Genomic DNA, 25,696 nt, shown 5'->3' with positions numbered 1-25,696 from the left:
TAATATGATATAAATTGGAATTTTTAAGCTTCTAAACTAAATCTGTTGAGGAAGATCCCACAGAACTCAAACATCTTGATCTGATCCATGTCTTTGCATGAAGCAGTAAAAATTCTGTTTCTTTCAAATCTTCTTTCAAGAAACACAAGGGGTGATTTTGCTCCCAGGTAGGTATGGCAGATCATGGAATCACCCCTATTTTCATGTCCCTTGCAAGTCTAATACCACCCACCTCCTGCCTTAGATGGCTTCACCCAAAGTCTTTCTTCATCTATTGATATTCTTAGCTTCACCATCTGCTCGGACCTCAAATAGAACTTCGAAACTTCATTCAATGCTAAAACTGCCATAATTTCTTTGCTCATGCTGAACACTTCTCCCATCAAGAACACTAAAATCTATCAAAGACACAAATATATTTTATATCATATCTGGAGAGGTGCTTTGAACAACTCTCTCACACCCCTGGACAGTACACAAGACATAGCTTGTCATCTAATAGATGCTTCACTGCTCACCTCAAACAACAACTTGCATTTACATAGTGCCTTTGATGTAGAAAAATGTCCCAAGGTACTTCACAAAAGAATAACCAGACAAAAAGAATTAAAAGAGATAGGGGAAAGGTAATAAAAGTTTGGTCAAAGAGGTCCGGAGAATACATTAAGAAGGAATGGGACATGGAGAGAAGGAGAGATTCTGGAGGGAACTCTGGAGCCTACATCATAGATGGATGAACGTACAGCCACCCATAATAGGGCAAATGGAAGGGAGGATGCACAAGAGGCCACAGTCAGAGGAACGGTGAATTCTGGGAGGATTGGAAGATGTTATAGAGATAGGATGGGACTAGGTGGTGAGAGATTTAAACACAAGGATGAGAATTGGAATTTTGGGGGACTGGGAGCCAATGTACCACAGGAGTTAAACTGGACGTGGTGCAAGATGTTGGAGGCTGGTCAGGGGAGCATTAGAATGGGCAGAGCAACGTTTCATCACCATTTATGTGGAAGCTGATCTAATTCTTAGGATGAGGAGAAGGGGCAAAGATAGACACTTGGGGACTCCAGAGATTACATTGCGGGGAGCGGGAAGAGAAGCCATTGCTGGAGATGTTCTGGCAAAATTGGTTAGGTAAGAGTGGAACTAAGCAAGGGATGTTCTACAGAGCTAATAAAAAAAGAGAGACATTGAAGGAGTATAGTAAGAGGATGAGAAGGGAAAATGCACCAATACATTCAAGGACTTTGGAGAGGAAAGGGATGTTGGAGATGAGTGCTAATTTGCAAAATTGGGGGTCAAGGGTGGGTTTTTGGAGGAAGAGGTGATGATAGCAATTTTGAAAGGGAGATGGGATAATACTTGAGGAGATTAAACTAGTTGCTAGCATGGGGGCAATGCGACAGCTGCAGGAAAAATACAGGGAACAGCACCAGGCCTTATACATGACCTTACAAAGGCATTTGACACTGTCAACTGCGAGGGTCTGTGGAGCGTCCTCCTCCATTTCAGATATGCCCAAAGGTTTGTCACCATCCTCCGCCTGCTCCGCAATGACATGCAGGCCATGATCCTTAACAACGGATCCATTACAGACCCAATCCACATCCGGACCGGGGTCAAACAAGGCTGCATCATCGTCTAACCTTCTTCACAATCTTCCTCGCTGCCATGCTCCATCTCACAGTCAACAAGCTCCCTGCTGGAGTGGAACTAAACTACAGAACCAGTGGGAACCTGTTCAACCTTCGTCGTCTCCAGGTCAGGTCCAATACTACCCCAACCTCTGTCGTCGAGCTACAGTACGCGGATGACACCTGCGTCAGTGCACATACAGAGGCTGAACTCCAAGTCATAGTCAACATATTTACTGAAGCGTATAAAAGCATGGGCCTTATGCTAAACATCCGTAAGACAAAGGGGTCCTCCACCAGTCTGTCCTTGCCGCAGAGCACTGTCCCCCAGTCATCAAGATCCACAGAGTGGCCTCGGACAATGTGGACCATTTCCCATACCTCGGGAGCCTCATCAACAAGAGCAGACATTGACATCGAGATTCAACACTGCCTGAAGTGCGCCAGTGCAGCCTTCGGCCGCTTGAAGAGAAGAGTGTTTGAAGACCAGGCCCTCAAATCTGCTACCAAGCTCATGGTCTATAGGGCTGTAATAATACCCATCCTCCTGTATGGCTCAGAGACATGGACCATATACATTAGGCACCTCACTGGAGAAATACCACCAACAATGTCTCCGCAAGATCCTACAAATCCCCTGGGAGGACAGACGCACCAAGATTAGCATCCTTGAGCAGGCCAACAGCCCCAGCATTGAAGCACTGATCACACTTGATCAGTTCCGCTGGGCAGGCCACATTGTTTGCATGCCAGACACAAGACTCCCAAAGCAAGTGCTCTACTCGGAACTCCTTCACTGCAAACGAGTCAAAGGTGGGCAGAGGAAACATTACAAGGACACCCTCAAAGCCTCCCTGATAAAGTGCGACATCCCCACTGACATCTGGAAGTCCCTGGCCAAAGACCGCCCAAAGTGAAGGGACTGCATCTGGGAGGACGCTGAGAACCTCGAGTCTCATTGCCGAGAGCATGCAGAAATCAAGCACAGGCAGCGGAAAGAGTGTACGGCAAACCAGTCCCACCCTCCCTTACCCTCAACGACTATGTCCCACCTGTGACAGGGACTGCGGTTCTCGTATTGGACTGTTCAGCCACCTAAGGACTTATTTTTAGAGTGGAAGCGAGTCTTCCTCGATTCCGAGGGACTGCCTATGATGATGATGATGATGAGGGTGAGAAGTTGGGAATGGGGTGATAGGAGCCGGAGGTGGGAGTCATGGAAAAGATGAGCTCAGAATAAGTGTTTGCCCCATCCAAAGGTTCACTTTGGGGCCTGCATATTTTATTAGACATAGGGCCCAAATTTCCCCAGCTAGAGCAGCATAGTTAGGGGTGGCACGCCAACTTTGTGAGCCAAAAAAAGCATCAAGAATTTACCTTTCAATTTTACCACTTCCTCGTCATCCAGATCCATCAGCGGGTGCTGCAGAGCTTGGCGGGGGGGGGGGGGGGGGGGGGGGGTGGCGAAGCTTCGGCCGCGCTTGGCAATCGGCCAATTAAAGGGTGAGCGTCCTCAGTATCATTGGTAATGGAGCATATATTAAGGTGAGGATTGAATGTTGATTTTTGTGTGGCTGAGGGCATGGAAAGGAGTGCTGGATAGGTGGAAGAAAGGTGTTAAGTGTGATTTTTGAACATTACCTGCGTACGAGTCCAATAGACGAATGGCGCAAGAGCGTGCAAGATGAACCAAGAATTTCTTGCATGAGGAAGTGGGGAAACTAGTAAGTGTAATTCAGGAGAAATGGCTGGAGCTGGATATCAGCAAGAGTGATCCATCAAACGTTTCACCCAAGGAAATGAGAAAAAGATGGAACCTCGTTGCAGAGGAATACTCCGTTGGGGTGAACACTGCAAGATCTGGAAGCCAGTGCAAGAAGAAATGGCAGGACGATGATCAAGTTGTGAGTGTAAGTAATCTCTTCATCTTTAAATTGAATTGCAATGGAAAATGTAAGCATCTGTATGTGTCCCACCCATCAGAAGCGCACCATGTCTGAAAATTAATATTTTTATTTTTGCAGAAGAAATTGGCCCTCAACAAAAGGGAGTCAACTAGAATAGGAGGAGGTCCATCAAATCTACACCACTGTCACCCCTAGAATAGAGGGTTGCTGCCTTGCTGAGTCGCACCGGCAGAAAAAGAATCAGCTGGTCCCACACGCGAGGGTGATGGTGAGTCATTCAAGTGCATAGTCGCCCTTAAAATCAACCTGCTAGCCAGTGCATTCTGCAGTCAGCTGCTCTATTTTTAGTAGCTGATTTATCTTTCATTTATTTTTGATGATGTTTTGTAGCTGTTGTGCTGAAGATGTTGTAATGTTGTCATGTTGTGAAGGTCTTTAGTGCTTTAGAATCCTCTAACTCACCTTCCCCCCGCGCCCCCCCCCCATCCCCCCTAATCTCTGGCTACCTGCGCTGATTTCTTAAATTTAGGTAAGGTTTTTCTGTGCCTAAAAATTGGCCACATACACTAGCCTAAGTTAGTTTGGAGTAACTTTCAGCTGGCCAAATTTGCTTCTGTGGCTAAAAGAGGCGTAAGCGGCTTGTCACGCCCCCTCTTGGAGAGAACAAACTAAACTAGAAAAAAAACTAACTAACTGATTTACATTGGAGCAAGTTAAATGGGGAAATTTGTGATTTTTAATTACTCAAAAAAGGCTACTTACTCCAAAAAAAACGGAGCAACTCGCGGAAATTTGGGCCCATAGATACTACCTACTCAATCTGCTTTCAAATTGGCACATGAACAATTGTAGAAAGGCATATTTGAACGAGGTAATATTAAAAAAAAAGTTGACAAAATGCAAGTGATCAATAACATGAGTAATGACATTGAATGTTTATAAAGGTCTTGAAACACGAATGTTATTTCAGTGTATGAGCCGTATGACAATTTAGAAGCTAGCTTTACATGCTTTAGCTGCAGCAAAATCTTATATATAAATAGTCGAACACCCAACAAATCTGAAGTTAAATTGAGATATCTGCCAGGCCATTTAGGTGCTCTTGTGACATAGTCAACCTTGCATTAATCATTATCAATTTCAGTCAGGACAAGCATCTTTCGCCTGATATAACTATCACAGGCACCATCACCACCAATCTGAATGCAATTTTTCTTCAGAAATATAATCTGTTATATGTGTAAACCTGTAAATACCTTGTGTAGCCACAAGAGGGCTCATCCCCTGGAATCCCAAGGGATCCCACAATCCCTTGGGAGCACAGGTACTTACTGAGGCCTCACAGGCTGGAGAGGCACTCTGGAGACCTGCAATAAAAGACTACGGTCACATTTTACTTTGAGTTCACAGTATCTGGTCAGACTCTTTATTCATATATAACAACTGGCGACGAGGTACAGATGACGAACCCAATGATGCAGAGAACAGTGGGCATCCTGGAGAAATTTTCAGAGGGAAATGATTGGCAAACCTTCATGGAGTGACTCGACCAATACTTCGTGGCCAACGAGCTGGAAGGAGAAGCGAATGCTGTCAAATGAAAGGCGATTCCCCTCACTGTTTGCGGGGCACCAACTTATGGCCTTGTGAAAAATCTGTTTGCTCCAACAAAACCCACAGAGAAATCGTACGATGATTTGTGCACACTGGTCCGAGAGCATCTGATCCTGAAAGAAAGCGTTCTGAAGGCGAGGTACCGGTTCTACACCTACAAAAGGTCTGAAGGCCAGGTGAGCTATGTCGCCGAGATAGGACACCTTTGCAGGACATTGCGAATTTGAAGGACATTTGGAGCACATGCTCAGGGACTTCTTTTACTTGGCATTAGCCATGAAGTGATACTTCGCAAACTTTTGACTGGAAAGACCCCAACCTTGAGTAAAGCCGTAGCGATAGCCCAGGCATTCATTGCCACCAGTGACAATTCCAAGCAAATCTCTCAGCACACGAGTACTGCTAGAAGTACTGTGAACAAAGTGATGATGTTTTCAAATCGCAACGTACAGGGCAAGCCTCACATGCCTGCAGCTGCACGTCTGCTGATGTCTCAGAGTCCACCATCACGGGTGATGAATGCAAAGCCATTAACATCTTGTTGGCGCTGCGGGGAGGGTCATCGTTTCCATTCATGCCGCTTCAAAGGATACATTTGCAAGGGCTGTGCAACAATGGGACGCCTCCAATGTATGTGCAGGCGAGCTGCAAACCCTGCTAATCCTGCAAACCAACATGTTGCAGAGAAGAACAGATCCACGGTGGATCACAACGAACCAGAGCCTCAGAGCAAGGAGGCAGCAGTATATGGGGTTCACACATTTACCACAAAGTGTCCCCCGATAATGCTGAAGGTTAAATTAAATGGACTCCTGGTGTCAATGGAGCTGGTCACTGGCGTGAGCCAGTCCATTATGAGCAAAAAGACTTTCGATAAATTGTGGTGCAGCAAGGCCTCAAGGCCAGTCCTGACTCCCATTCACACTAAACTGAAAACTTATACAAAGGAACTGATTCCCGTAATCGGCAGTGCCACTATAAAGGTCTCCTACGATGGAGCGGTACACAAGCTACCACTCTGGGTGGTGCCGGGCGATGCTCCCACGCTACTCAGCAGGAGCTGGCTGAGAAAGATACACTGGAACTGGGACGACGTCCGAGCGTTCTTGTCCATTGATGAAACTTCGTGTGCCCAGGTCTGAAACAAGTTCCCCTCGCTGTTCGAACCAGGCATCGGGAAGTTCCAAGGAGCAAAAGTGCAAATCCACCTAATGCCGGGGGCGCGACCCATCCATCACAAGGCGTACCGTACCGTATATGATGAGAGAGAGTGTGGAGATCGAGCTGGACCGACTGCAACGAGAGGGCATCATTTCGCCGATCGAATTCAACGATTGGGCCAGTCCGATTGTTCCAGTCCTCAAGGGAGGCGGCACCGTCAGAATCTGTGGTGATTACAAAGTAACTATCAATCGTTTCTCCCTGCAGGATCAATACCCACTACCAAAGGCAGATGACCTTTTTGCGATGCTGGCGGGAGGAAAGACAGTCACGAAGCTGGACTTGACCTTGGCCTACATGATGCAAGAGCTGGAGGAATCATCGAAGTGCCTCACCTGCATCAACACGCAGGGCTTCGATCAGCCGCAGCGATATTCCAGAAAACATGGAAAGCTTACTGAAGTTGGTCCCGCGCATGGTGGTCTTCCAGGACGACATCTTGGTTACAGGTCGGGACACAGTCGAGCATCTGCAGAACCTGGAGGAGGTTCTTAGTCGACTCAACCGCATGGGGCTCAGGTTAAACGCTCAAAATGCGTTTTCGTCGCACCTGAAGTGGAGTTCCTGGGGAGAAGAAACACGGCAGACAGCATCATGCCCACCGATTCGAAGACGGAGGCAATCGAGAATGCACCGAGGCCACAGTACGTGTTGGGGCTGCGGTCGTTTATAGGACTCCTGAACTACTTTGGTCACTTCTTACTGGGTCTCAGCACACTGCTAGAACCACTGCACGCCTTACTGCGTAAAGGAGACAAATAGGTATGGGGTAAAAGCCAAGAAAATGCCTTTGTAAAAGCTAGAAGACTGATATGCTCAAACAAAATGCTTGTGTTGTATGATTCATGTAAGCGTTTGGTACTAGCATGTGATGCGTCGTCATACGGGGTCGGGTGTGTATTGCAACAAACTAATGAATCTGGGAAATTGCAACCGGTTGCTTATGCATCCAGAAATCTGACTAAGGCTAAGAGGGCCTAAAGCATGATTGAAAAAGCGTTAGCATGTGTGTATGGGGTAAAGAAAATGCATCAATATCTGTTTGGGCTCAAATTTGAATTGGAAACTGACCATAAGCCACTGATATCCCTCTTTTCCGAAAGTAAGGGGATAAATACTGTAAACTCCTAACCCTGCAGTACAGACTTACACGAGGCACATGCTGAAGTCAAGGTCACTCTGGACCTGCACCTTTATTTCACAGTTCTCGAGTGCCACACTTGCCTGAGACCTGCCTTTATATACCTGTGTGGGACAGGTATGCAGTGTCTCCTGCAAGTGCACCCCTGGTGGTAAAGTATGCTTGTGGTTACAGGTCATATCTAGTTACAGTCATGTATAGCATGGTAAGATACAGTTATATACAGTAGTGTGAGATACATGACAAATACGAATGCATCGGCCCGTATCCAGAGATGGGCGCTCACGTTGTCCGCATACAACTACGCCATCCGCCACAGGCCAGGTGCAGAAAACTGTGCCGATGCTCTCACTAGACTACCATTGCCCACCACAGGGGTGGAAATGGCACAGCCCGTAGATTTAGTCATCGTAATGGAAGCATTCGAGAGTGAGCAATCACCCATTACAGCCCGACAGATTAGAACCTGGATGAGCCAGGACCCCTTACAGTCCTTAGTAAAAAATTGTGTGCTTCACGGGAGCTGGTCCAGTGTCCCAGTGGAAATGCAGGAAAAGATAAAGCTGTTCCAGTGGTGCAAAGATGAAATGTTTATACAGGCAGACTGCCTTCTTTGGGGTAATCGGGTAGTGGACCCCAAGAAGGGCAGGGACACTTTCATCAGTGATCTCCACAGTACTCACCCAGGCATTGTAATGATGAAAGAGATAGCCAGATCCAACGTGTGGTGGCCCGGTATCGATGCGGACTTCGAGTCCTGCGTGCACAAATGTAACACATGCTCGCAGTTAAGCAATGCACCCTGAGAGGTGTCACTAGGTTTATGGTCTTGGCCCTCCAAACCGTGGTCCAGGGTCCTTGTCGACTATGCAGGCCCGTTCTTGGGTAAAATATTCCTAGTGGTTGTAGATGCGTATTCCAAATGGATTGAATGTGAGATAATTCCGGCAAGCACGTCCGCTGCCACCACTGAAAGTCTGTGGGCGATGTTTGCCATGCACGGCCTACCTGATGTACTTGTGAGTGACAACGGGCCATGTTTCACCAGTGCCGAGTTCAAAGAGTTCATGACCCCTAATGGGATCAAACATGTTACATCTGCCCCATTCAAACCAGCATCCAATGGTCAGGCAGAGAGAGCAGTGCAAACCATCAAGCAGAACTTGAAGAGTGTAACTGAAGGCTCACTGGAGACTTGCCTATCCCGAGTCCTGCTTCGTTACTGCATGAGACCCCACTCACTCACTGGGATTCCACCCGCTGAACTGTTCATGAAAAGGGTACTTAAGACAAGGCTCTCCTTAGTCCACCCTGATCTACAATGAATAGGTAGAGAGCAGGCGGCTTCAACAAAGTACATATCATGATAGCGCAAATGTGTCACACAAAATTGAAATCAATGATCCTGTATTTGTGTTGAACTATGGAAAAGGTCCCAAGTGGCTTCCCGGCACTGTTGTGGCCAAAGAGCGGAGTAGGGTGTTTCGGGTCAAACTTTCAAATGGACTCATCTACAGGAAACACTTAGACCAAACCAAACTCAGATTCTCGGACTATCCAGAGCAACCCACATTGGACCCGACCTTCTTTGACCCCAAACACACACACACAAATGGCAACCGACACCGTGGTTGACCACGAAACAGAACCCATCACCCGCAGCTGCCCAGCAGGACTCACCACACCAGGCAGCCCAGCAAGGCCAGTTGCACAGCAGCCCAGCGAGGGCCCAACAAATGATTCACCAAAACCAGCATTTGCACCGAGACGATCAACCAGGGAAAGAAAGGCCCCAGATCGACTCACCTTGTAAATAGTTGCACTATTGACTTTGGCCGGGGGGCGGGGGGTGGGTGGAGGGGGAGTGTTGCTTTATATGTAAACCTGTAAATACCTTGTGTAGCCACCAGAGGGCTCATTCCCTGGAGTCCCAAAGGATCCCACAATCCCTTGGGAGCACCTGTACTTAAGGAGGCCTCACAGGCTGGAGAAGCACTCTGGAGACCTGCAATAAAAGACTAAGGTCACATTTTACTTTGAGCTCACAGTATCTGGTCAGACTCTTTATCCATATATCACATAATCAACCACAGTGAAGAGCAGTTAAATGCCATTGTGTAGATAACATTAGAAGCTCTGATTGTTTAAGGCCCAAAAGTAAGCAAGGTTTGATTTTTGACACTGGTATATTTTTAACCAAGTGTTGTGAATAAGTAATCTCAGAAAATATAAACTTTTGCTTCAATGCCCTAAAAGTTTCACCAATCATCCAAGAACAGTTATAAATGAGGTCTGAAATGTATTTCACTATATTTGACAAAATAACTTCTTCAAACTCATGAGAATTAACAGTTTCATTAAGATAGCAATAATGTATAAAATATTAATATTTAAAAATAATAGGAATTAACTGTTGATAAAAGCATCTGAGAATTAATTGCTGAAATTTTGAAAATGTCACTTTACCTGAGCCTGAATTCACAACTGACATTGAGCAGTATTCATTTATTTATGTTTTTTTTCATGAAAACACCAGACATTTGTTCGATTTTTTTTAAGTGTTAGGAAAAGCTTTTGAACAATCTTTCACTCTGGTTCAGTTACAGACAGCATGTCTCCTTATTTAACAATTATATTATCGCTTTTGATTGGCCTTCTAAAATTTTAAATATATGTTTATAACAGCAATATGCAGGGCATAGCTAATTATTTATACCGACATAATTTTCAGTGGTTCCCATTCTGTGTATACATCTCTTTCTCCCTGGTCTGATGTGCTCTGCACTTCAAACACAGGTATCCTCTAGCCTAGGTCGTGCACTCAGTTAACTCAGTAAATAGTTAATGCTCGGGGTATCTTTAACATTTCCTTTCATGATATGATGATGATGGATACATCCCTCCTTTTGATGTTTGCTTTTTTATATTTTATATTCCATGTATTTTTAAAATGCAGTTCAGAATCACACTGTGGCTGACTGCACTGCTGCGAAAGATTCTACATCACATTTCTTTTCCGAAATGTTGTCATCTCAGTTGTAGCAGATACAGCAAAATATTTGTTACATTGGGATATTTTTAGTGTATTCTACCATGAAGACCAATACAAAATATTTGTTCAATGTTTCTGCCATTTCCCTGTTCTCCATTATTAATTCAGGGATCAGCAGTGGAAGGGTGCTGAGGATCGGCAGGGGGGCCGGTGGATCGTGGCCAGTCACTGGAGGTTCGTGGCTGGCCTCATCATCATCACTGGGGGGAGTGTGAATGGAGACCTCCTGTTGGGGTCTCCGATCACAGGGGGTGAGCTAGGTGGGGACCCTAGATGTAGGAGGTAGAACTAAAGCCACTTACCTCCTGGATGTAGCAGTCCCCGCCTCCGTTTAATTGTCGGGATTTACGAATTGTATGAAACCTGTCCACAGGCAGTTAAATTCAAAATGGAGAGGAAAATAGAGGCTTCCAGCCTCATTATAATATTTAAATTAAGATAACACCCCCTGTGAGTGGGTTGGCAGCCTGCCCCAACCCCCTCCTTTGGATAACTTAATCAGAGCAACCCAATTGAAAGAGTTAATGAGCCAGATAGAGTGATGATAGCAGGATGCTTCAGTGAATGTGTGATTTTAACTTTGCATGTGAATTCATCTCTCTCATGCTGACTCAATAAATGTTGCCGTCCATCATTTTAATCATGCACATTTAAGACCAAACACATTTTGCACATTTAATTTAGGTTTCTTATAGTTTTGATTTTAAAACTCTTTTAAGCTGTCTTCAACTATTTTGTCACTATCTAAAATAATTCTAAAAGAAAAGCCTTCAGCTACAATTTATGTAACTTGCTTCACACTGTAGAGGTGTATAAAGATACAAGGGAATAATCTTCAGATATATTGCACCAGTCCAGCGCAAACTGTGTTGTGTGTGTATGTGAAGTATAGGGGAGCAATTTCACCTATTTTTCATTTTGTCCACTGTGTTTGCTGTATATTTCAGAATCAACACAATGAAAATTTGGCGGCTGAAATTGCCCCATGCTGGGTTTGGGGCAATAATTTTGAAAATAACAAAGCTTTATCACCTGGCGCCAGAAAAAAATCATGAACCCCGGAATTGGGCACGTAGAACAAAAAAAATCCTGTTGTCACTGACGGCGCTCTCGGGGCACTCATGGGGTGGGAGGGAGGCATGAGTGCAGCGCTGATTACCTCAGTGCGGCACAGACATGCTGTGTCGCGCTGACGCGTCGCAATGTCCCTCCTCCTCTCTTAAAGGGGAGGGATGCTGCAAGGACTAGTGCAGGCTCCATGGTGCCCACTGGGCCACCAGGGAGGGTTTCGGCTGGGCCAGTGACCTGGCACCCAATAGGGGGTATTGAGCAGCCTATTGGCAGCCTGGGCGAACCAGCGGCTGCCATTGTCGGGCCAACTCCAGAGTCATCCCACAATTAAAATAAGATGGCAGCCACATTAAGGGTGGCTGCAGCACCCCAGCCACCACAGTCCCACAAAGCTGTCGGTGGCATCGCCCGGTTCCAACTGCGTTCCCGTGGTGCAATTTCCCCCACGGGGCGCAAAGGGGTCAGCGCATATGGCAATAACATCATTGGCGTGTACGCCAATGACTGGGTGCGGCGCAGAGTCGTAGTCGCCCCCAGAATACCGGGGCAATTCCAGCCGTGTCGCTTTAGACACTTGACCCTGGGCGGAAACTACTTATCGCCCCATAATGCCTCTGGAAGGCACTAAATGGTCAATTTCAAAAGAGGCAATGTCGGACCCTTACTCTTTTGTGCTGTTAAAAATAGCTGCAAACAAATTAGCATCTTTGCACAAATTAATTAAAAACAGCTATCTGATCCCCTCCAGTCATTCATGGAAGCATTTGAAAAAAACTATAAGCCACCTTAACAGGCATAACCTCAAGAGATGGAGATGGGAGGGATGTTTACATAATTCTCACTCCATTACCATTACGGTTGTATGCCGCTTCCTACACCAGGTGGAAGCTCTCCAACCTCACATCCCGGCACCCGCCGCCCCCCCCCCCCACCCCCACCCCGCTCCACAACTTTGGAAAACCCCTGGAAGGGCACATGAAGTGGTGTCACCAGTCTATGCCCTTTTTTCCTCTGCTCTCTCTCAAAGAAATAATATACTCCTGACACAAAGCAGAAGAAAATTGCCCAATTGGCAATTTCCTACACCCAAATGTAACCTGGCAGCAGATCAGACCAACTCGATATGTGCAAAGTGCTTTATATGAATAATAAAAGAACGCTTGTGTGTTCTCCTTGAGAATGCAGTGCCAGGCATCTGATAGTGTACAAGTTCCATTTGTCAAACTTTCAATAACGACTACTCACTCCTATTTTTCAACACTTACCTTGATATATGCTACGGAAGCCTTGTTTGTTTTGGGAATAATCACTGTGAAAATACAAGGTGGTTTCATGGGTTGTACTGAACAGAGGTGCTGGCACCTGAGGACCACTAAATCTACCAATTACTGTCCCAGTTGCCGCAGACCCACTCCGCACTTCCATGTAATCGTGGATTGTCTCCGTGGAAAAATTGACAAACTGCAAGTGCACACCTAAGGATTATGAATGACATAAAAGGGAAATAAAATGAATTAGATTTTTAAAGGTACATGAAACAAAAATACATCACCGATGACATCCTGGATGAAGGATTGCATCCTCATATATTAAGGTGTGCAGAACAGACAGTACATGGATTCAATTATTGAACATCATAAAGTAGACCAACTAATTACTGCTGTTACTACAGATGGGCATCATCTCACTCCAGACAATCGGAAGCTGCAGTTGGTGTACAAGACAAAGTGACATGCAAACTGTTCCATTTCTTTAGACATACCAAAGCCAATAGGTAGTGTTATCGTCCAAGTGCAATCTAAGCTGCTGGGGTAGTTTCCAGGAAAACCGGGGCTAAGAATGACCCCACTGAAGTCAGTCAGAGAACCACCACATTGGGCTGTAAGAGTACATAAAGGAAAGTCAACAGAGGCAAAATGAGGACTGCAAACCAATAAAAATATGGTTTAAAACAATTACAAAACTACCTACCATATTTTGTTTCTTAACTTGACCCATTACCATCTCCTTTGCCTTGCACCATCATCCCTTTTGTCCTTTAACCTCTTCCGCCTTTCACTCTATTACAGACTTTCCCTTTTGTTCTTTCCTCCCCTCCCCCCTTTCCCTGCCTCTGCACTTGCTTCAAATCTGTTACATCTCTAACTTTTTCCAGTTCTGACAAAGGGTCATTGACCTGAAATGTAAATTCTGTTTCTCTCTCCACAAATGCTGCCTGACCTGCTCAGTATTTCCAGCAATTTTTGTTTTTATTTCAGATTTTGAACATCCACAGTATTTTGTCTTTGTATCTACCATCTTTTCTTGGCAAGGTAGTTACATTTATTTACAAGAAAATCACCACAGAAACTTCCTTTACTGCATACTCCAACATCAGTTTAGAGCCATATTTGAGGGCGGGGAAGGATGGTTCCTGGTCTCTTCCAGAAATCCAGCCAGGGACGGCAGCAGGCATACATGGAATATTGGGCCACATTAAGGAGAAATCAGATAGCGATTGATCCCGGATGGACTGATTGCCATTAATGTATGGAGTGACCAGTGTGGGGGTAACAATTCTCTACCTGGGAAATTGTGGCATTCTTAGGCCGAGCTGGCTGCATCTCCTCCCACAGAGTGCACCAAAATCTGGCTTTTACACTGGATGGGCAGTCCTAATGTGCCACTACTGGGATGGGTGCTTACTCCTTTGGTGGTAATAAACTTATCCCCTGGATTTGGGATGTGATCAAAATGGAGTTCTGCCCCATTGGAATCCCACCCTATAGATTTTACCTTAAATGATTTGTCTTATCTAATTTTTTTTTTTTTAAAGCAACAGGCTTTCTTTTATGTTTTTAAAAAACTGAGAAAGAAACAAAACTGCTGTCACAAGATCCTCAAATATGTACTTATTAATGTAACTCCTCTCCAGGACACGATCTAATTTTTCTTGTGAATCCTTAGCAATACTACTCAGAGCACCATCATGGTTATAAAAAGATGCCCAGCGCAAGTCTGAGACTTCAGTTTCTCACAGTAATAATGCATTTGATTGAGGATTGTACTTTCTTTTTCCTCGGTTCAAAAGCAAGCAGGAATGACTCTTTCCTTGTAATTTATGATCTGCTTGTTAAACTGTGGGAATGCACTATTTTAAAATCTGGTTCCTGAGAATGTAATTTCCTGGAACAAAAATAGCAAGCGACCAATCACAATGCACTTATGATGATTGTCAAGCAGCTTATGAGCCACTTAACTGCTCACAATTATGAACAACAGATATATTCGGGAGAAAGAGCTTGAGAGGAGGCTGGGTCATTTTGGAGCTGATGCTAATTCTAAATGTGAATCTCAGTATGTTTTTTAATGAAGTTAAACATATCACCAATTCAAGCTCTATTCCATTACCAAACCGTGACAATTCTACAAATACAGTGATCAAAATGACCAACTAAATCCAGTTAACGCATTCACAGCAAGGCACTTTATCTCAAAAAAAATAGTTGCAACCAATATTGAAGAAAATAAACCTTCATAGGAGACAAAAGTCAGGCAATTCTCAAACATATCCTTTCAGAAACAGAGCAGCTCATTTTACACGTCCTGCCTCAAGTTGGTGTGCCTCCAACAATGGGAGAAAATAACATCTGATTGACTCCAGCCCTACTTTCTAAATAACCTGATTTATTGATACTGACAATCTCCAATGTCAGTGACAAAAATAAATTCACGTTAAATACTGACAAGCTGCCACCTGTGTTGAAAAACTTTAAAAGGGTTGTCTTTAAAAGCCGATGTTTGGCGTGTATGTAGTACATCAACTATGTCCGCATGCTCTGATTATGTACCAGTGTAGAACAGTGCATGTAATTACAAAGCAATACTCAGATGGATAACTGTCCATGTTTACTTCTAAATATAGCATCTGCTTTTTTCACAAAGCAATAAGGCCTAATCACGTTGTAACACTGCAAACTCAAGGAGTACCACTTATTACAGCAGCAACTATCACCCGAGTTAAATGGGGTTAGATGTAAAAGGATGGGAGGAGGCTCATGTGGAGCATAAACTGAGTTATGGACCTGTTGGGCCAAATGGCCTGTTTCTGTGCTGTTAATACTTTGTAAACTAGCACAAATATAGACTGTAATAGAAATCACTAATGCATTTGATGAGAAAGGATAGATGGCTCACTGAGCACGGGTGATCTGTTCGAGACCACCCAATTCTCATTTCCATTGAAAGCAACTACATGTACTGTTGTACATAGAGGTACATTATGAGGGCGGGGGATAGGAAGGTCAGGAAACAAGGGTACATTAAAATTAATCTAATTTACAGAATCGCAAATTGTAAACATGCATACCTATACACATGGGAATAGGATAATTCCATCTTCGTACTGGTCCTGGCATACATGTTATATGAGAATGCCCCTGAAGAAAGCAACATAGTTTATTCAAACATCTGTCATTTATATTTTTAAAAATCAAGTAAGTGGCATTAATCTGCAAGAAGATGCAAGTATGATTTAAGAAAAACTGTTTACAGAGCTACCCATACAAGAATTAATCCAACAACAGACTCTTTTTTTATGACAGAAGGGCCTTACTGTGAATAAGATCAGCAGACATTGCAGTGGAATTCAACCTTGGTGTAAATGTCTTTCAAACAAATGATTTTGGCAGATTAAATTATGTGTATTATACTGCTTCATATTGTTGATACACATTTTGTACTGTAAACATGAGCACAAGGCCAAATGTCTGCAGCAGCAAAATGGGGACTGCAAACCAATAAAAATATTGGAGGGTTACATCATACAGGGTCAGAAAGTTTGAAGGTGTCTACTTCCATCTTGTGTGTCATTCTGTCACAGGGCAGCCACACTCTGCAGACTTCCATGGAGTGTGTGGCAAACTCCATTGATGCAGGAACCAGGCATTTACAAGAGGTATCGTCAACAGCTTTTGCAATGTTTTTTGCAGCTCAAACTGCTGCCATACCAATTCCATTTCCAGCATCTGCTCTACCTTAGAGGGACTGGTGGGCCACATGGATGGGGGCTTTCAAGGTGTCACTGACATCCTCATGTCTACCCTTCTGCAGATCAAGGGGAGTGATGAGGCACAGCCCCATGGGATTGGCAATGGCAAATATTGCCCTCTCTCAGGGATGTCAGCAAATTTGCTCCCTCCCCGGTTCTCTCCCACCATCATCATAGGCAGTCTCTCAGAAACGAGGAAGACTTGCTTCCACTCCTGAAGTGAGTTCTTTGGTGGTTGAACAGTCCAATACGAGAGCCACAGACTATCACAGGTGGGACAGATAGTCGTTGAGGGAAGGGGTGGGTGGGACTGGTTTGCTGCACACTCTTTCCACTGTCTGCGCTTGATTTCTGCACACTCTCGGCATTGAGACTCGAGGTGATCAGCACCCTCCTGGATGCACTTTCTTCACTTAGGGCGGCCCTTGGCCAGGGACACCCAGGTGTCAGTGGGGATGTCGCACTTTATCGGGGAGGCTTTGAGGGTGTTCTTGTAACGTTTCCGCCGTCCACCTTTGGCTCGTTTGCTGTGAAGGAGCTCCGTGTAGAACACTTGCTTTGGGAGTCGCATGTCTGGCATGCGAACTATGTGGCCTGCCCAATGGAGCTGATCGAGTGTGGTCAGTGCTTCAAAGCCTTGATGAGGACGCTGATGTTGGTGCGCCTATCCTCCCAGGGGATTTGTAGGATCTTGTGGAGACATCGTTGGTGATATTTCTCCAGCGACTTGAGGTGTCTGCTGTACACAGTCCATGTCTCTGAGCCTTACAGGAAGGCGGGTATTACTACAGCCCTGTAGACCATGAGCTTGGTGGCAGTTTTGAGGGCCGAAGGCAGCACTGGCGCACTGACGGTGTTGGATCTCGTTATCGATGCCTGCCCTTGTTGCTAGGAGGCTCCTGACTTATAGGAAGTGGTCCACGGTGTCCAGGGTTGCGCTATGGATCTTGATGACTGGGGGGCAGTGCTGTGCGGTGAGGATAGGCTGGTGGAAGACCTTTGTCTTACGGATGTTTAGCGTAAGGCCCATGCTTTTGTACACCTCAGTAAATATGTCGAATATGTCCTGGAGTTCAGCCTCTGTACGTGCGCAGAGGCCCAAACCCTCTTCGCAATCTTTCTCACCGCCATGCTCCACATCTCAGTTAACAAGCTCCCCGCTGGAGTGGAACTTAACTACAGAACCAGTGGGAACCTGTTAAACCTTCGCCATCACCAGGCCAGATCCAAGTCCACCCCAACCTCTGTCGTCGAGCTCCCACCACCTCCTCAACCAATAGCTGCCACAGTACCAGAAAGCTAGCTGAGCCAGACTGCCTCGGTAGCAGCTGAGATGTTGCAGTGAATAGTTGGGCCTTCTCAGGGAGAAGCTTCCATAGGTTAGCAACCACGAACATCTCAAGGGTTTTTGACCCAGTGACGATGGTGTCGAAATTCTTGAGTGTTGTTCGAACAGTATTCGTCCAAGCAAGTGGAGAGTATATCCATCGCAGTCCTGACTTGTGCCTTGTATGTGGTGAAATGGCTTTGAGAAGTCAGGAGTTGAGTCACTCACTGCAGAATATACAGCTTCTGATCTGCTCTTGTAGCCACAGTATTTATGTGGCTTGTCCAGTTAAGTTTCTGTTCAATAATGACTCCCAGGATATGATGGTGAGGGATTCGATGATGGTAATGCCATTGAAAGTCAAGGGGGAGATGCAGCTAAGATCCAATCCAGCTAATTACTGCCCCATTAGCATACTCTCAATCATCAGCAAAGTGATGGAAGGTGTCGTCGACAGTGCTATCAAGCGGCACTTCCTCACCAATAACCTCCTCACTGATGCTCAGTTTGTATTCGGATCCAGATCTCATGACAGCCTCAGTACAAAAACATGGACAAAAGAGCTGAATTCCAGGTGAGGTGAAAGTGACTACCCTTGATATCAAGGCAGCATTTGAACAAGTGTGACACGAAGGAGCCCTACTAAAATTGAAGACAATGGGAATCAAGGTAAAAGCTCTCCACTGGCTGGAGTCATACCTACCACAAAGGAAGATGACTGTGGTTGTTGGAGACCAATCATCTCAGCCCCAGGACATCGCTGCAGAAATTCCTCAGGGCACTGTCCTAGGCCTAACCATCTTCAGCTGCTTCAGCAATGACCTTCCCATCATCATGTCAGATATAGGGATATTTGCTGCTGATTGCACAGTGTTCAGTTCCATTCTCAATTCCTCAGATAATGAAGCAGTCTGTGCCCGCATGCAGTAAGGCCCAGACAACATTCAGGTTTGGGCTGACAAGTGGCAAGTAACATTCATCCAACAAGAGAGAGTCTAACCACCTCCCCTGGACATTCATTGGCATTACCATTGTTGAATACCCCACCATCAACATCCTGGTTTTCATCATTGAACAGAAACTTAACTGGACCAGCCACATAAATACTGTGGCTACAAGTGCAGGTCAGAGGCTGGGTATTTTGCAGCAAGTGGCTCACGTTCTGACTGCCCAAAGTCTTTCCAACACCTCCAAGGCACAAGTCAGGAGTATGATGGAATATTCTCCACTTGCCTGGATGAGTGCAGCACCAACAACATGCAAGAAGCTCAACACCATCCAGGACAAAGCAGCCCGCTTGATCGGTACCCCATCCACCAACTTAAACATTCACTCCCTTCACCACCCATAACGATGCTGCAGTGTGCACCATCTATAAGATGCACTGCAGCAACTCACTGCAGCTTCTTCGTCAACATCTCCCAAACCTCCATGACCTGTACCACCTAGAAGGATGAGCAGCAGATGCACGAGAACGCCACTGCCTCCAAGTTCCCCTCCAAGTCACACATCGTCCTGGCTTCGAAACATATCGCCATTCCTTCATTGTCATTGGGTCAAATCCTGGAACTCCCTACCTAACAGCACTGTGGGAGTACTTTCATCACACGGACTGTAGTGAATCAAGAAGGTGGCTCACCGCCACCTTCTCAAGCAATTAGGGATGGGCAATAAATGTTGACCCTGCCAGCGTCACCCACATCCCATGAATGAATAAATAAAAAAGTAAACATTTAAGAGGTCCTAATGACATGACAGAATCCTGATTCTCATGTATTCATATGGTACCCGCCTAAAAAATATGCGCAGTTAATATGACAGTGGATAGGAATGAAGCGCAAATGAGGCGGCATATCTTTGCATGGAATTTTAACCACCCAGTTCCCCCTTTAGACTCTAAAACATTACCTGAACACATACATGTATTGTCCCTTAGTCAAATGATCAGTGTCAACACTAAATGGAATGGTAGATTCTGTGAAGCTTTGTAAAAGGAGTAATTGATTTGACTCCAATTGCTTACCTGCAGAGAGTACCCCCGATCACACTGAAATGATATTACATCTCCAACCAAGTATCGGTCTCCATTTTTGATTCCATTGCTAGGTGTAAGTGGTTCTGGGCAGGAATCCAATCCTATAGCTGCAAAACCATACTTCATATTAGCTACCGATACAGAAAATTACATGTTTTGTTCAAAGATCCAGGAATATTGACCACAATTATTTTCTGAAAGAAGTCTTTAAGCACCTTTTCTTTGACCAGTGAGACTGTTTTCCTTGCTTATTTTTACAACTGAGTTTATTAAATAATGAGAAGACAGCAGAATGGAATTTCTTTACCAGTGAAAATGAGAACCATCCTGATGTTTACTTGTATTAGACAGATTTTGTCATGGATAAGAGCAGTTTTGGAACACTGGGATCTAGGTTGATATGATCATTCTCCATGTGACAAGTTTTTAAGTCTGATTTTAACCCAGCTCGCCCAGCATGAACAAGTCAAGAGGGCAGTTAAAATTACAGTTTGGGGGAGTGGGGGTGTTGTGCTGCCATGCCAACACGTTCCCGCTCGATGCCATTTATGCTTACCAACAAAGTTGTTCTGGAGGACAACCTACACCAGGAAGGTGGGGGCCTATTTTACCCCGATGGTATCATTGACACCATAACATGATTTTAACTGCAGAGATCGGGATGTCCAGGAGTTAAATGGCTTGGGCCTCACACTGAACACTCCATGGAAGTTTCCCTTCCTCCGCTCATCCCATCTGTGCCCCAAATAGGGATTTTAATTTCCAACTGGTTATAAGGAGGAAAGCAAGCACTACCAGACAGGGAATAAAGAGTGGAAACATCAAAGTTAATCCATCCTCAACCACTGCTGTTCAGCCAATTGTAATAAAGCATTGGCAGGTCACCTGCAGATCATCAACTAGGAAATAATGTACAGGATAGGGGAGCTAAATGAGAGAGAAAAATAAGTATTAGTAAGGTAAATAAAAGAAAGTGCTATCAGAAAAGTCTAAGAGAGTCCAATTTGGATAAGCACTGTATTACCTGTGTACTCTAGGTGAAAGCCAGCAGCTGAAATACTGATGTCTGACTGGAAGTTGAGGTATAGGTTATTAGATGTGCTGTTGAGGAGCACTGGTATTGTGGTGCCTGAGGGTAGAAAAAAAAATTAGCATTTGGGTTCCATATTTTCCTTTTTCATTTTTTTGCTTTTAATTTTTGTTCACATGCTTCCTTCTTCCACAGTCTCCGTCAACATTCTCCTTGGTCAAAAACATGGTTGATCTAAACAGCTGATAGAAGATTTTATTGGATCTGCACCCAGGCACACTGGATCACCTGGATTCTGTAAATATTGGAAAATCGGGCCATTTCCTTTACAGATATGCACTCGAACCTGCCCAATTTTCTAATATTTTTTGTGCTCAACCAATCTAGTGTGCCTCTGTACTGACCTAGAAAAATGACCCTTTAGATATCACCACTGATTGATCCACATTGAATGATGAGAGAAGACTTATTTCCTTGTCAGATTTTGTTCCCTCTCTCTGCCAACTGATTGACTTTACCTATACAAAACATTCAATCCAACCTTGGTGAGATTAGCCATCTGCTGACAAAAGTACCCTCACAATTTTTCCAACACAACTCAGATTTATCACTTATTCTAAGTGAAACTTCCAATTTAGTGCCAAATTATGATGCGCTGTGAATCATACTTTCTGGTAAGTGGGTTTAGACTTCTAAAACTTAATTCATGTAGGCTTTCGTCCTATTATTCGGGGAAAAACATGGAATAAATCGAGGCTTGTGCCCCCATGACTTACTGGCTGTGCAATTGGCCTTGGAATGTAGCACATAACAGGACATAAGAACATAAGAAATAGGAGCAGGAGTAAGCCATTTGGCCCCTCGAGCCTGCTCCGTCATTCAATAAGTTCATGGCTGATCTGATCATGGACTCAGCTCAACTTCCCTGCCCGCTCCCCATAACCCTTTATTCCCTTATTGCTCAAAAATCTGTCTATTTCCACCTTAAATATATTCAATGACCCAGCCTCCACAGCTCTCTGGTGCAAAGAATTTCATAGATTTACAACCCTCAGAGAAGAAATTCCTCCTCATCTCAGTTTTAAATGGGCGGCCCCTTAATCTAAGACTATGGGCCCAAATTTCTCCAACTCCTTTTTCCGGCGCACTCTCCCGAGATACGCCAACTTTGTGTGCTCAAAACGGCGCCAAAGAACTTACTAACAATTCTGGCTGCTCTGCTGTGTGTCCTGGGTCCTGGTGCAGCATTTCTCGTGGAGTGGGGGGGGGGGGGGGGGCGGAGCTACAGCACTGCGCCAAAAACAGTGCCGGCAGCTGTTCGCATGCGCAGTAGAGCATTCGTGCATGCGCAGTAGCTCCTCCCATGATGATGATGCCTGCAGCGTGGGACCCAACGCATCCCACCCCTATTCCAGGCCGAGTGGCCTGCCGCACAGGCTGGCCACTGCCTTCCCGCGCTGAGGGCTACAAGAAACAGGTTGGTGGGGGGAAGAGTTTTGATCGGTGGGGGGGGGAGAAGGGGGAAGAGTTTTGATCGGGGGGGTTGGGGGAAGAGTTTTGATCAGGGGGGTTGGGGGAAGAGTTTTGATCTGGGGGAAGAATGTTGATAGGGGGGCGGGGGGAGAAAGAATCTTCAAAAATGTTTCAGTACTTTAATATCTAGCTATCTTTACTAAAAATTCCCTATCTGCAGTATCTTACAGCTCACCCACTACTGTATAAAATTCTAAAATATTACTAATTATCAGAGTCACACTACGCAATGCTGAACACCAACATTTAAGTTTACATTTTGACATGCTTTTTTTGTTAAGGCTAACGTTTTAAATTTCTAAACCTAGTCAGGGCAATTCTTTGGTGCTGCAGAAGTCAAAATCCAATGTGGTGTGATGCCGCACACGAATCCATTCGGCAAGAGCGTTGGTGCTCATGATCTATTATTTACAAAAAAAAACCTCCCCTTGTTTAAGTGGCCCCTATACTTCAGCCTTCATTACAAGATCATTTTTATTCTTGTAAAAACCCCATACTCAGTTTAATCAGGCTGATAGCACCTACACCCTGTCCAGTCTTGCTTCTTGGGATTTAAAAAAAACTAGCATTCCTATCATAACACTGTCATTTGGAGGCTACCTGCGCCGATTTCTTAACTCTGCACAAGCGTTTTCTGTACAGCCAAGTGGCCACATACGCTGGCCTAAGTTAGTCTGGAGCAACTATTAGCTGTCCAAACTGGCTTAAATGGCCAAAACAGGTGCAGGTGGCTTGTAACACCCACTTTTGAAAAAAAAAACTAAACTAAAAAAAATCCTAACCAGCTCACTTACACTGGCGCAAATTAAATGTGCAGAATGGGGATTTTTAAGATACTCCAGAAAAATCAAGTTGCTCCAAAAAAAACAGAGCAACCCTGGCCAAATTTGGGCCCTATGTCCTCTAGTTTTAGTTTCCTCTATGAGTGGAAATATCCTTTCTCCAACCACCTTGTCGAGCCCCCTCATTACGATCACTTCTCAATCTTCTGAACTCCAATGTGTATAGGCCCAACCTACTCAACCTCATATGTCAACCCCCTCATCTCCGGAATCAACCTAGTAAACCTTCTCTGAACAGCCTCCAATGCAAGTATATCCTTCCTTAAATACGGAAACCAAAACTGTAGGCAGTACTCTAGATGTGGCCTCACCAATACCCTGTACAGTTGTAGCAGAACTTCTCTGCTTTTATATTCCATCCTCCTTGCAATAAAGGCCAACATTCCATTTGCCTTCCTGATTACTTGCTGTACCTGCATACACACTTTTTGTGTTTCATGCACAAGGACCCCCAGGTCCCTCCGTACTACAGCACTTTGCAATATTTCTCCAATTAAGTTATAATTTGGTTTTCTATTTTTTCTGTCAAAGTGGATAACCTCACATTTTTCCACATTATATTCTATCTGCTAAATTTTTGCCCACTCACTTAGCCTGTCTATATCCCTTTGCAGATTTTTGTGTGGCCTCCTCACAATTTGCTTTCCCACCCATCTTTGTATCATCAGCAAACTTGGCTACATTACACTTGGTCCCTTCATCCAAGTCATTAATATAGATTATAAATAGTTGAGGACCCAGCACTGATCCCTGCGGCACTCCACTCGTCACTGTTTGCCAACCGGAAAATGACCCATTTATCCCGACTCTCTGTTTTCTGTTAATCTCTGTTAATTTCTGTTAATCCTCTATCCATTCTAATATATTACCCCCAACCCTGTGAGCTTTTATCTTGTGCAGTATCCTCTTATGTGCATCTTATTGAATGCCTTCTGGAAATCCAAACACACCATATCCACTGGTTCCCCCTTATCCACCCTGCTCGTTACATTCTCAAAGAACTCCAGCAAATTTGTCAAACATGACTTCCCTTTCATAAAACCATGCTGACTCTGCTTGATTGAATCATGCTTTTCCAAATGTTCTGCGACTGCTTCCTTAATAATGTACTCCAGCATTTTTCCAATGACAGATGTTAGGCTCATGGCTGATCATTGACCTCAATAGCGATACACCAGCTTGTCTTATAGTCTACTCCATTTTGGACGTGCTGTAAAATGGGCTCACTAATATCTAATTGATTCACTAATATCTGTTTTGCACTACAGCCCAAGACCAATTTCATTTCCCCCACCCCCCCCTCCATTCCCCTACCCCTGCCACTGAGTTTATCCAGTGAGTCTATGAGCTATGCAGATCAGCAAAGTTCCAAGTGCAGTCCTCAGCCTGATCTGTGTTAGCTGTTCTTGCCTAGGAAGGTGGCCAGGCATGGAATGCTCCTAGGTAGGAGAAGCAAAAATCAGTAAGTGTTCACAATTCTGATTGCTATTTCACAGCCACTGCTAGAAGTGGGTGTTACGTGGAAATCACGTGAGAATATGATGCATTCCACAGTAAAATAGCTTGTTGAGACTCATGAGCAAGGCTCATACAACACTCCTGGGTTTCCTCCCAACACTTTTAAATAAATTAGGGTTTTGCTAAATAATTTTTCAGGATCCTGGCACCCCTTTAAGTGAATATTTAGCACTGTTTCCACTTATCAATCAAGGCTTGAACATAACTATTCCTTGTTATTGCCCTTTCATAGGAACATAGCACCAGGATTCGGCCATTCAGCCCTTAGCACATGCTCCGCCATTGAACCACGGCTGATCTGTATCTCAACTCCATTTACCCGCCTTTTCCTTGATAACCATACCTAATAAAATTTTATTGATCTAAGTGTTGGAAGTGTCAATTGATCCAGCATCCACCATCTTTTGTAGGAGGGCATTCCAGATTTCACTTCTAAATTGCCTAGCTCGAATTTTAAGATTATGTCCTCTTGTTCTGGATTCCCCCACTAGAGGAAATTGTTTCTCTCTATCTATCCTATTGAGTCCCTTTAATATTCAAAGGGACTCGATTCGATCATTCCTCAACCTTTCAAATTCAATGGAATAAATACCAAGTTTATGCAACCTGTCCTTATAATTTAACCATTTAGACCTGGTTAATTTTTAGAGTGAATCTGTGCTGTAAACTCCTTCATGGTCTATATAGTGACTAATGTACTTACTTCTCCGTAAAGTGCTTTGGAATTCCTATGGTCATGAAA

The 25,696-nt window shown here is 44.6% G+C and overlaps 1 protein-coding gene across 1 annotated transcript in view; it reads right to left on the bottom strand.

Annotated features, from left to right (window-relative positions):
• csmd3b (CUB and Sushi multiple domains 3b) overlaps positions 1-25,696 on the bottom strand; it is a 3,002,015-nt gene that overhangs the window by 231,847 nt on the left and 2,744,472 nt on the right. The window contains exons 37-41 of the mRNA XM_070874966.1: positions 21,056-21,160; positions 20,020-20,138; positions 15,989-16,058; positions 13,403-13,519; positions 12,906-13,115 (exon numbers count right to left, since the gene is read on the bottom strand). Of these exons, the coding sequence (XP_070731067.1) occupies positions 12,906-13,115; positions 13,403-13,519; positions 15,989-16,058; positions 20,020-20,138; positions 21,056-21,160 (621 nt within the window). The remainder of the gene's footprint in view (positions 1-12,905; positions 13,116-13,402; positions 13,520-15,988; positions 16,059-20,019; positions 20,139-21,055; positions 21,161-25,696) is intronic.

Source organism: Pristiophorus japonicus, chromosome 1 (assembly GCF_044704955.1).
Source record: "Pristiophorus japonicus isolate sPriJap1 chromosome 1, sPriJap1.hap1, whole genome shotgun sequence".
In the NCBI taxonomy this organism is placed as follows: Eukaryota; Metazoa; Chordata; class Chondrichthyes; family Pristiophoridae; genus Pristiophorus; species Pristiophorus japonicus.
This window is presented reverse-complemented; position numbering and strand designations above follow the sequence as displayed.